Genomic DNA, 12,067 nt, shown 5'->3' on the forward strand with positions numbered 1-12,067 from the left:
GGTTTCTGGCAAACTCCAAAGTGTGGATTTTCAGCCAGGTGTGCTGGCATATGTCTGCAATCTCAGTGACTCGGGAGGTTGAGGCAGGAGGAGCTCAAGTTTGAGACCAACCAAGGCAACTTGGTGAGATCTCAATTAAAAAAAAAAAACTGGGAATGTAGCTCAGAGGCAGAATGCTCCTTTATTCAATCCCCAGTAACAAAAACAAAGAGTGAATCCAGAAAGTTCTCCTAGAAGACACACTACAACATTTCTGACATTCAGTGTGTCAATGCTCTACCCTCTCTAATAAGGGCTGGACAGCCTTTGTGTAAGAAGGTTTGCCTTTTCCCTGGATGCTTGTCACGTCTTTAGTGTTCATATTTATTCAATTTTCCTAAATGCACATATACGATTTCTAGAGCAAAGCTGATCTCTTAATATGATCATTGCACAATCAATACCCAGAATAACATTGCAGCATCTCCACATCCAACACCCTGCAGAGTGACAGCATAAAAGCCAATTAGAAAAAATATCCCACACAAGTGGCAAAATTACCCTGTATGCAAGAATTGAAGAAATATGAATGTTTTCCTTTTAAAAATGGGTAAAAGACTATTTGTCTTCCTTGGTTTCTGAGAGCATCTCCTTGGAACAGGATGAAAAGAATCCTTATTCTGGCACTTTGGTACATAAATGAATTTATCTAGAGAGAAGATAAACCCCACATTTATGGCTTTTACATACTAGAAATTTCTTCCTGGCCTCAGGTTTCTCCTGTTTTGAAATTTAAACTCGGGGAGATAATGCTCTAACTTAGGTACTTAGCCCAAAATGTAAAAATGTGGCTCTTGGGGAGATACAAGAAGGCTTACTATACAGAAACAATCAGCTCCACCATTAGGGTAAAATAGCAATAAATTGAATCCTCAGTATATGTAAGAAGATAAAATATTTATAGAGAAAAAATGAAAGCAAGCATTTTGTATTATTATCATGTTCCATTCCATGGGAACACTAAAAAACCCAACGAAGTGTGTTTTCTCACACTATTTTAGCCCTAGGAATAGTTACTGTTACTTGCATCTGCTCTGCCTACATTGTTATAATTACCTTCCCTAATTGCTATCAAATTCCTCATCATTCCAGTCCCTGCTTGTATTTAACAATTCATTCTATTAAACTCTCTATTATAATTACTGTGTGGCTTTTTGTCTCCTAATTGGGCCCTGACTGGCATACAATTCATTCTCACAAAGACTTCTAAGGCACTTGTTATCTTCTGATCCACAGATCCTATTTGTACATATTTCCTCAAGAGAGCTGATAAGTGTGATGTCGTGGGAAGAGTTATGACAAGCCAGATTTTTGTGATCTACATTATGTCAGAGGGAAGCAGAAAGAGCGTAGTCCTAAGGCAAGACTGTGAAAGTAGACTATTGGCTCTACCAGGTAAAAGACACCAACTCTGGTCATCCTTACAACTGATATGGAAACAAAGTCATAACCAAGGGCCAGGTGCCATCATCATTTGCTCCAGTAGAGGTTCTTTATTTGGGGGCAGCCAATGCAGTTAGTGTCATGAGCTGATTAAGTTTATAGTAGGTCACAGGGTTTCTCCAATTTATATTTGACTTTTTCACAGACCAAACTGTAGAAATTAAATGTGTGTAACCCTTCTTTTTCAAGTTTTTCATTGTGTTGTTAATTTCTTCCGTTCTTGCAGTAACGCAGTATTGCTTCTTATTTACAATCCTGGTAAGGAGGTTCCCGCTTTAGGGACTTTCACTTGGTACTTCCTCTCCTAACGGTCCTCATCCTATGGGGCAGTCACTTTGAGGATTCTGCCTGTTGCTGTGTATTCATTGTTGTTGTTGTTGTTGTGTAGATACATACAACAGTAGGCATATTCTGGTTACACATGCAAGAACAGGGGAAATAATCACAAAAGAGGTCCTTGAACCAAATTATCAGACCCGAAGTAACACTTTATCTATCACCTGACTTAAGACAACCTAATGAAGTATCAGAGACTCTTGACTGGTTTCCAGACCTATGATAATTCAGAGACTCAGAGCCTCTGGATTGAAAGGAAGGTCAAGTCTCCTTGAGGAAGTACACTGCATCACAGATGCAAGTACACAGTTGTACATCTTCCACCAAAACTTCCCACCAAGGGACGCATGGCCAGACGCTAAAGCGACTGCACTGAGCAAAGCGAGCTCTCCAGATGCCCACCAGCCTTTCTTCATTTCTGCTCTGTGGATTAACAAATGCTTCACAACATCACAGTCTTTCCAAGAGTTGGAGTGGTACCATTTATTGTTAAACCAAAGCATTTCATAACAGTATCTTTACATTTACCTCTTTCTTCATGCTATCATTGCCATGTATATGACATCTATACACATTATAAATATATGCACATTATGAATTTCAAAATAGCAAGTCATAATACTCTTACCAGGTGATACATTTTTAAAGTAAATTAATAGAATAAAAAATATATTATTTTATATCTACCCTGATATTTACCATTTCCATGATCTTCATTCCTTTCTGTAAATAAATTTAAAGTTTGCATCTGGTGCTATTTCCCTTCAGCCTGAAACATCTTCCATTAACATCTCTAGTGCTGCATAAATATCTCAATTTTTACTTATCTGAAAGTGTCTTTACTTCTTTTCATTCCTAATGATATTTTTGTAGATATAAATGTGTGGTTTAATACCAAGATGTTCAGTTGTCTTCTGGCCTCCATCATTTCTGATTAGAAGTCAAATAAAATTATCATTTTTCTCTGATATTTAATATGTCACTTTAATCTGATGGCTTTCAAGATTTTATCTTTAGTTTTAAGATTTAACTCTGATATACATAAATTTGACGTTCTTTTTATTTATACTACATGATATTTACTGAGATTCTTGAATCTATAAGCTTATATTTTTCACTACTTTGGGAAAATTTCAGCCAATGTGTCTTTAAATGTTTCTGTGGTACATTCTATTCTTCTTGACTGAGATTCTTAAGTTCATGAATATTAGATTTCTTATTTGTTGTAGGAGTCATTGAATCAATGTTCATTTTTTTCCTTTCATTTTTAATCTGTGCTTTAGATTCAATAATTCTTATTGATCTATTTTTAAGTTTGTTAACTTTATTCTGCCAACTCATCTATTGTTAAGCACATTAGTAAATTTTTCATTTCAAATAGTTTAATTTTTAGGTCTAGATTTCTTGATTGAAATTCCACATTTACTCGTGGTAGGTATATTTTCCTGGAAGTCCTTGTACCTATAATACACCAGCCACTCTAAAGTTCCTGAGTCCTAATCAATTACTTATGAGTTGGTTCCTATAGACTGCTTTTCCTTTGGCTATGCGTCACAATTTCCTGTGTGTTGAGCACTTATTGTATGCCAAACACTGCAGGTAAATCACAGAGATTCTGGATTCATAAACCTTCAGGCCTTGAGTCTCTGAGTAAGCTTGGTATCAGGAATCCTCGGTAGAACATGGTGCTGAGACAGCCTGAACCTATTCACTTTGACTTCTCCTATCAATATGTGCAAGGATGAAACTCACCAATCCCAAGACAGGCTATTCTCTTTTCTGGGGTTCTTCAGTACCTTATGTTTAGCATTAATTTAGTATTTGGTTATAATAGGTTGCAAGTAGACTGTTACTCAAAGCGAGGCTCAGGTCTTATTTATCTCTGCATCTCTAGGGCCTAACCCCGTGCCTCACACATCGAGTGGGCATGCATGTTATATATGTTATATGAACCAGCTAAATAATTAAGAGTCAGAAATCACACAATGATAACACAAATTTCATAGAATCTGAAATATGTGGACCATTTAATTAAGAAGAAAGGGTTCTAATATAAACTCAGTTCCAACTTAATACACCAAGTGCCCATGATAAAATATAAAGAATATATTCATGATCATGGATAGACTTTGTTACAAAGACAGGAAAGGAATTATGACATTTCAGAAAAAAAGTCTATCAACACTGATCAAAATAGAGATTTAACATCTGAAAAGTAAAGTTTACTTATTCATCCTAGTTTACTCCCTGAGGAGAATTAATAAATTATGTGTGTACATGGATATGAATGAAGTAACAGAAATCATGGAGTTTAGTCTGAACAGATTTGTAATTGAGGCTCATTTCTATTTTAGTCCTACTTCTCTCTCTAAAGATCTATACAATCTTGGGAAAATTATTTAAACTATTCACTCTTTATGGGTTTATATAAAAATGGGACACTGATACTTTATGGAAGTGCTGGGAGAATCAAATGAGATGATAAATATGAAAGAATTTTGTGAACTTCAAAGAGCTATAGAAATATCAGGGATGAAATGATGCAAATGAAGCACTTTTTACCACGATGCCCATCACATCTAAAACTCCCAAATGTTAGCTCCCTCCCCGCAGAAACACACAGGTATGCATGAGAACACATGCTCACACACACATTCATATATGTGTACACACCTCTTTAAATGCGTCTTCTTAAAAGTTCAGTTCTGTGTGCCTCCTGCCAGCTGTACAGCCTGGGCCCAATTTTATCTCTCCTGCCACTCTCCTCCTCTCTTTTTTTCCCCAGAAACATGTGTCCCCATTAATAAAATATTTTATTCTATTTATCATTGGGAGTATTGCAGCTATTTTCTCCTCTAATCCATCATGGGTTGCAATCAGGAAATGTGAAAAAAAATATCAAGTACAACTTGCTTTTCTCTGAAGAAGCTATAGAGTCATCACTGAGAAAATCAGAAGTTTTAATATCCATAATCGTCTTTTAAATAATTTTTTTCTGAAAGATAAATTTTGAAATAATTCTTGATTTTTATAGGTCTAGCTATCAAGTGGTCAATTTTAAGTCTGTCAAAGTTATTGCCCTGGTTATGGCTTAAAACATTAATCCAGCATTAATACAGTTTCCTTCCAAAGAGGGACTTTAGGGCTGGAGATGTAGCTCAGTGGTAGAGTACTTGCCTGGCATGTTTGAGGCCTTTGGTTCAATCCTCAGCACTTAAAAACGAAACAAACAAACAAAACCAGACTTTTCTTAGTGCAGTTTTAAGTGGCTGATTATCGTAAATATTTGATAAACAGTCAACTGAGTTTTCGGAGCAAGGGAGCAATGTTTAGACAATTCTATAATGGGAGATGGTCATCTCTACTCTGTTATCCTCTGCTAGTTGTCTTTAGATGAAGGAATTCTATAAGGCAGAGGGAATATGATAGGATGTATCCATCAAAAAATAATAAGCCTTGAGAACCTTGGACAAGACCTTATACTTAATAGGTCTTTGCATGTTCATTCATCCAAAGGTAAATTTAGCACCTACTTTTGCCGAGCTAATACTCAACATAATAATAGGCAGACAGAGGTGAATAACCCCCTGCCCTCCCAACACTTCTGGCTTCTTCAGGCTGGTGTGTTTCTACTTAGGCTCTTCCTATTCCCTAGATGACCCTCCCTCACCCGCCCCAGACATCAATCAACCCAACACCACACAAAGTTAATTACACATGAAGTCACTATGAATTTTTTTTCCTGACCTCCTAAGTAGATGTGACTAGTTCTTCTTTAAAAAAAAAATACTCTTGACCCCAAACAACAATTTTGTACATGCACTTAAAGCAAATTTTTGTGTTGCTTCTTTTGACTGTCAATCTCCATTGAACTGTGAATCACATTGAAACAGAGTTTCCACATTACTCATCCTTGGAACCTCAGAACTAGTGGATTGCTTGACATGTCGTGCTTAAGAAATGAACATAGACTGACGCAGGGGGAATAAATAAATTATTACAGGAATTATTTTTCTCCTGATGAACAAATGAGCTGAATAACAACAACAACAAAGTACTAAGTGAATAGATGTATTTGTAATATGCAATGGAGGAAAGAGAAACATGGGTATTGGAAGAAGAAGAAGGAGGAGGAGGAGAAGGAGAAGGAGAAAGAGAAGGAGGAGGAGAAGGAGAAGGAGATGATAAAATCAACAAAGATAATAAAAATAGCCCCACATCAGCCAGCAACACAGATATTATGAATAAATTATAGGAGGCAACACCAAATGACTCACTGTTCCTGACTCATGCTGCTGAGAGGGCCGATGATCACTGAGACCTACCCACTCTTATACTCTTACACACTCTTACACTGTCACTTTCCAGTTATCTCCTCCTGTGAGTCCAAAGACCTGCAAAGTATGTGAACGACTACCACTGGTGGGTTACTCACTCACCTACTCCTACAGGGAGAGGCAGGAATGGTGTTTAAACACCTAGGGAATGAGGAGAAAGAGACGGGAAATGTTAAAAAAAAAAAAAAAAACAAACTTGCCCTCTGATCCCTCAAATTCTCAGCTGGGACCACCCGCATCTTCTCATGTTCTCCAACTTAGTAAAAAAAAATAGCAGTGCCCATGTAGGTAAAAATGGACAGGGTAGTGAGGCCCGGGGGCACGTGCATGTAATCCCAGTGACTCAGAAGGCTGAGGCAGGAGAATTGCAAGTTTGGGGCCAGCCTCATCCCCGTGAGACCTTGTCTCAAAGTGAAAAATAAAAACAGGCTAGGGATGTAGCTCAGTGGTAGGATGCCCCTCGATCCGATCCCCAGTACCACCAAGAGGGGACAAATGGACAGGGTTCAAATGATGCTTCTTTAAGAGAGTTTAAGGAAATGTGGAAACCAAGTCTATGAAGAGAAGTTGCATCTTGTCTCATTTCTATTTGGATTTGAGGGAAGAAATACTTAGACTATAGTGGGGAAAGCACATCCATATTTATATTCAAAATGTAGTGAATACAAAAATAGGAAAAGAAGAACTTAAATTATCACTATTTGCAGATGACATGATTCTATACCTAGCAGACCCAAAAGGGTCTACAAAGAAACTATTAGAGCTAATAAATGAATTCAGCAAAGTGGCAGGATATAAAATCAACATGCATAAATCAAAGGTATTCCTGTATATCAGCGACAAATCCTCTGAAATGGAAATGAGGACAACCACTCCATTCACAATATCTTCAAAAAAAAAATAAAATACTTGGGAATCAACCTAACAAAAGAGGTGAAAGACTTATACAATGAAAACTACAGAACCCTAAAGAGAGAAATAGAAGAAGATCTCAGAAGATGGAAAAATATACCCTGTTCATGGATAGGCAGAACTAACATCATCAAAATGGCGATATTACCAAAAGTTCTCTATAGGTTTAATGCAATCCCAATCAAAATCCCAATGGCATTTCTTGTAGAAATAGAGAAAGCAATCATGAAATTCATATGGAAAAATAAAAGACCCAGAATAGCAAAAACAATGCTAAGCAGGAAGTGTGAATCAGGTGGTATAGCGATACCAGACTTCCAACTATACTACAGAGCAATAGTAACAAAAACAGCATGGTACTGGTACCAAAACAGGCGGGTGGACCAATGGTACAGAATAGAGGACACAGAAACCAATCCACAAAACTACAACTATCTTATATTTGATAAAGGGGCTAAAAGCATGCAATGGAGGAAGGATAGCATCTTCAACAAATGGTGCTGGGAAAACTGGAAATCCATATGCAACAAAATGAAACTGAATCCCTTTCTCTCGCCATGCACAAAAGTGAATTCAAAATGGATCAAGGAGCTTGATATCAAATCAGAGACACGCCGTCTGATAGAAGAAAAAGTTGGCTACGATCTACATACGGTGGGGTCGGGCTCCAAATTCCTCAATAGGACACCCATAGCACAAAAGTTAATAACTAGAATCAACAAATGGGACTTACTCAAACTAAAAAGTTTTTTCTCAGCAAAAGAAACAATAAGAGAGGTAAATAGGGAGCCTACATCATGGGAACAAATCTTTACTCCTCACACTTCAGATAGAGCCCTAATATCTAGAGTATACAAAGAACTCAAAAAATTAAACAATAAGATAACAAATAACCCTATCAACAAATGGGCCAAGGACCTGAACAGACACTTCTCAGAGGGGGACATACAATCAATCAACAAGTACATGAAAAAATGCTCACCATCTCTAGCAGTCAGAGAAATGCAAATCAAAACCACCCTAAGATACCATCTCACTCCAGTAAGATTGGCAGCCATTATGAAGTCAAACAACAAGTGCTGGCGAGGATGTGGGGAAAAGGGTACACTTGTACATTGCTGGTGGGACTGCAAATTGGTGCAGCCAATTTGGAAAGCAGTGTGGAGATTTCTTGGAAAGCTGGAAATGGAACCACCATTTGACCCAGCTATTCCCCTTCTAGGTCTATTCCCCAAAGACCTAAAAAGAGCATGCTACAGGGACACTGCTACATCAATGTTCATAGCAGCACAATTCACAATAGCAAGACTGTGGAATCAACCTAGATGCCCTTCAGTAGATGAATGGATAAAAAAATGTGGCATTTATACACAATGGAGTATTACTCTGCATTAAAAAATGACAAAATCATAGAATTTGCAGGGAAATGGATGGCATTAGAGCAGATTATGCTAAGTGAAGCTAGCCAATCCCTAAAAAACAAATGCCAAATGTCTTCTTTGATATAAGGAGAGTAACTAAGAACAGAGTAGGGACGAAGAGCATGAGAAGAAGATCAACATTAAACTGGGATGGGAGGTGGGAGGGAAAGGGAGAGAAAAGGGAAATTGCATGGAAATGGAAGGAGACCCTCAGGGTTATACAAAATTTCATACAAGAGTAAGTGAGGGGAAAGGGGAAAATAATATAAGGGGGAGAAATGAATGACAGTAGAGGGGGTAGAGAGAAAAGAGGGGAGGGGAGGGGAGGGGGGATAGTAGAGGATAGGAAAGGCAGCAGAATACAACAGACACTAGTATGGCAATATGTAAATCAATGGATGTGTAACTGATGTGATTCTGCAATTTGTATACGGGGTAAAAATGGGAGTTCATAACCCACTTGAATCAAAGTGTGAAATATGACATATCAAGAAATTTGTAATGTTTTGAACAACCAACAATAAAAAATTAAAAAATAAAAATAAAAATAAACCATGACAAAAATGCTCAAAAAAAATGTAGTGAATAATTTCAAAGTGTTCAAAACCCTCTAACACTTAAGTCTTAACACCCCAAGATAACAATGAGCCTCAAATTGAGGCACCTCTTCTAGAAGGATATCAAGAGCTAGTTCAAGGTCATCAGCTATTTTATCACTCAACTGGCCCAGCCTGCCACAAAGGACAATTGCAGAGGACCCTATACATCCAACTTTTGACCTCCTCACATAGGAATCTACAGGACATAGAGAAAAGCACGCATCACCTCAAAGATGCTCAGTCCTACTTCTGAGACTCAGAATAGAAAAATAAAACTGAAAAATAAGGAATGGGAACTGACATGGGGATGGGATAGAAGCAGGTGCCATGAGTGTGTGAAAACTTTTGTTTTCACTTAAGAAAGTACCTGTGTCACTTGAGAAATTATATTTCCATTCTGTCTCAGAGATAAACTCTGGAGGGAATACCACAAAACAAAATGCTCCCACAATCTACCCCATTTGCAATATAAAATAACATAACATGGTTATGTTTACTTTAATATAAACAAGTTCCTGGAGAAGTATAAAGTTTGCACTATTTACTGCATGAATTAAAATTAATGGCATTTAATTTGAACTCTGGAATCAGCACAATCCATACCTAAGACAATGGCATTGCAGGTTCTCTATAAAAATAAAAAATCTTTCAAGTGTCCATAGGTCAAAAGGAGGAGTCTTTATGAAAAGTGTATATGGATTTTAAAATGTAGTTATTGAAAACTGTAGTTATGTTCTTTTCCTGCTTAGCCTCTAGGGAATAGCAGAGATTTTTTGCCTTTACTGCAGAGAAAAAGAAATGCACATAGAAATGGATATTATTAAAGAGCTAATATTGCTGGATAATGAAAGGGATCTTTTCTTTCTTTTCTTTTCTTTTGGAAACTTCTTCATTTTTCAATTAACAAGAATTAAGAAAATATTTTCTAAAATGACTGTTACATAGAGCATTTTTTTTTAACTTTGGACAAGGAAAACTCTTTCTCAAGAAAGAAAGCTCTTTCTCATTTCCCTCTCAAGAGGGAAATGAAAGCTGCTATTTTCCTAAGCCCCCTACCACCTACATTCCAATGACCTGTGCTCCATAGCCCTATACCAGACCAGGTCAAGGATGTGACTGTCAGAGACTTCAGACCGAGTGGGAGCCAAAAGAAGTCTCCAAGTCAAAACCGAATGACTCTCATTCCTGGTAACAAAACATCAGGAGCAGAAACCCTGCTTTCTGCCATCCCCAGAATATTAAGAAGAAAAATACGACTGCTGTCTGACATTATTCTAGCCAGATGCTGTATTTGATGAACATTTGTGCTGCGGCTTATTTGTAAGTAGACACACATAACACTGGGTTGAAGGTCTCCTGACAAAAATGTTTAAATCTGTTAAGAAACGCTTCTGCCCACAGCTCTGCGTACGGCATCCTTGACCTCCTTGTTCCTCAGACTGTACACCACAGGGTTCAGGAGGGGAGTGATGATGGTATAGGTCACAGAGAGAAGAAGGTCTTTTTCTACAGAACTCTCCGACTTGGGCTTGAGGTAGGCTATGGAGGCACAGCCGTAATGGACAATGACCACGGTCAGGTGGGAGGCGCAGGTGGCGAAGGCCTTCTTCCGACCGTCAGCAGTGGCGATTTTAAGAATGGAATAGATGATCAGGATATAGGAGATGGTTATGAGGCCTATGGGCACAAGAATCACAAATGAACTCACACCATAATTAATTATCTCATTGACAGTGGTATCAACACAAGAAAGTTTCATGACTGGGTGAATATCACAGAAGAAATGATCCACCACTGTGCCACAGAAGGGCAAATTAAACATGGCTGTCACCTGAAGAGTCGCCATCATCAGGCCAGTGCCAAAGGACCCACATACCAAACTGGCGCACATTCTTTTGCACATGATGACCGTGTACCTCAGGGGCGCACAGATGGCCACAAAGCGGTCGTAGCCCATTGCTGTGAGAAGGAAGCAATTATTAATTGCTAAAGTGACGAAAAAGAACATTTGAGTCGCACAACCTGGTAAGGAGATGGGCTGGTTATAAAAAACCAGACTGGAAAGCATTCGTGGGACAATGACCAGTGTGTATACCGTCTCTGAACTCGCCAGCGTGCTCAGGAAGAAGTACATGGGAGTGTGGAGGTGACGGTCAACACAGGTGATGGTCACAATGATGATGTTTCCAGCCAGAGTGAAAATGTAGACGGTTAGGAAGACCACAAAGAGGGTTGTTTGATGTTTTCCGAAGCTAGAGAATCCCAAGAAGATGAATTCTGTCACTTCCGTGAGGTTCTTTCTCTGCATTCTGCTCTATCAGGGTCTGAAAGCAATAAAACAAATCATCAAGGGGAAACTTCTCATCAGCAACTGGATTTTAAAACAAAGGACAATGATGGCTAAACTGAGAGAGTGAGCTTTTCCCTCCTTTGTGACCGGCAAGTTCTTGTTTAGGGTCCTTGCACAGAGAGAGAGAAAATGTTTTTATGCTTCTTTCAATGTATACATGTGAACGCTATCCCTGCAGAGCAAACTTTCTGCACAGGGAGATTTCTGAGCACATGATCATCTCACAGACACTTCTGATGTCAGAAAGGGAAGGGAAACAGCGAGGAGAAAGTCAGGTTCTGTTCCAATGCATAACAATATCGAGCACTCAAACCCTCTTAACAAGAACGATTAAAGTGCATGTCAAGGAAGCCATAAAGATAAGTGTTTGGGAACAAAACAATATAGCAGTATGAAGTCTGCAAGCTAGACAGACTTTGCAAAGCGGTTGTTGGATTTGACGATAAGAACCTTTTCCACCGTGTTTAGATTGAATTCTGAATGTAAGAACTTGATTTCGGAGAGGTAATAGGGTCCAGATGTTTCATCAGACCCTCAAAGCAGAACAATGACAAAATGTCTTCTGCAATGATCAGTCCACCAAAATTGATCACTCCAGTCCCATCCAAAAAAAAAAAAAATCTCTTTTAT

General features: G+C 38.3%; 1 protein-coding gene across 1 annotated transcript in view; it reads right to left on the bottom strand.

Moving 5' to 3' along the window:
* The window catches only part of LOC124082629 (olfactory receptor 10J3-like), a 155,670-nt gene extending 144,275 nt beyond the window's left edge, over window positions 1-11,395 (bottom strand). The window contains exon 1 of the mRNA XM_046429103.1: window positions 10,891-11,395. Within this exon, the coding sequence (XP_046285059.1) occupies window positions 10,891-11,395 (505 nt within the window). The remainder of the gene's footprint in view (window positions 1-10,890) is intronic.
* Between the last annotated feature and the right edge of the window lie 672 nt (window positions 11,396-12,067).

This window comes from Marmota monax, unplaced genomic scaffold (assembly GCF_021218885.2).
Source record: "Marmota monax isolate L192 unplaced genomic scaffold, Marmota_monax_Labrador192_F-V1.1 WCK01_AAM20220418_F8-fsc00145, whole genome shotgun sequence".
Taxonomy (NCBI): Eukaryota; Metazoa; Chordata; class Mammalia; order Rodentia; family Sciuridae; genus Marmota; species Marmota monax.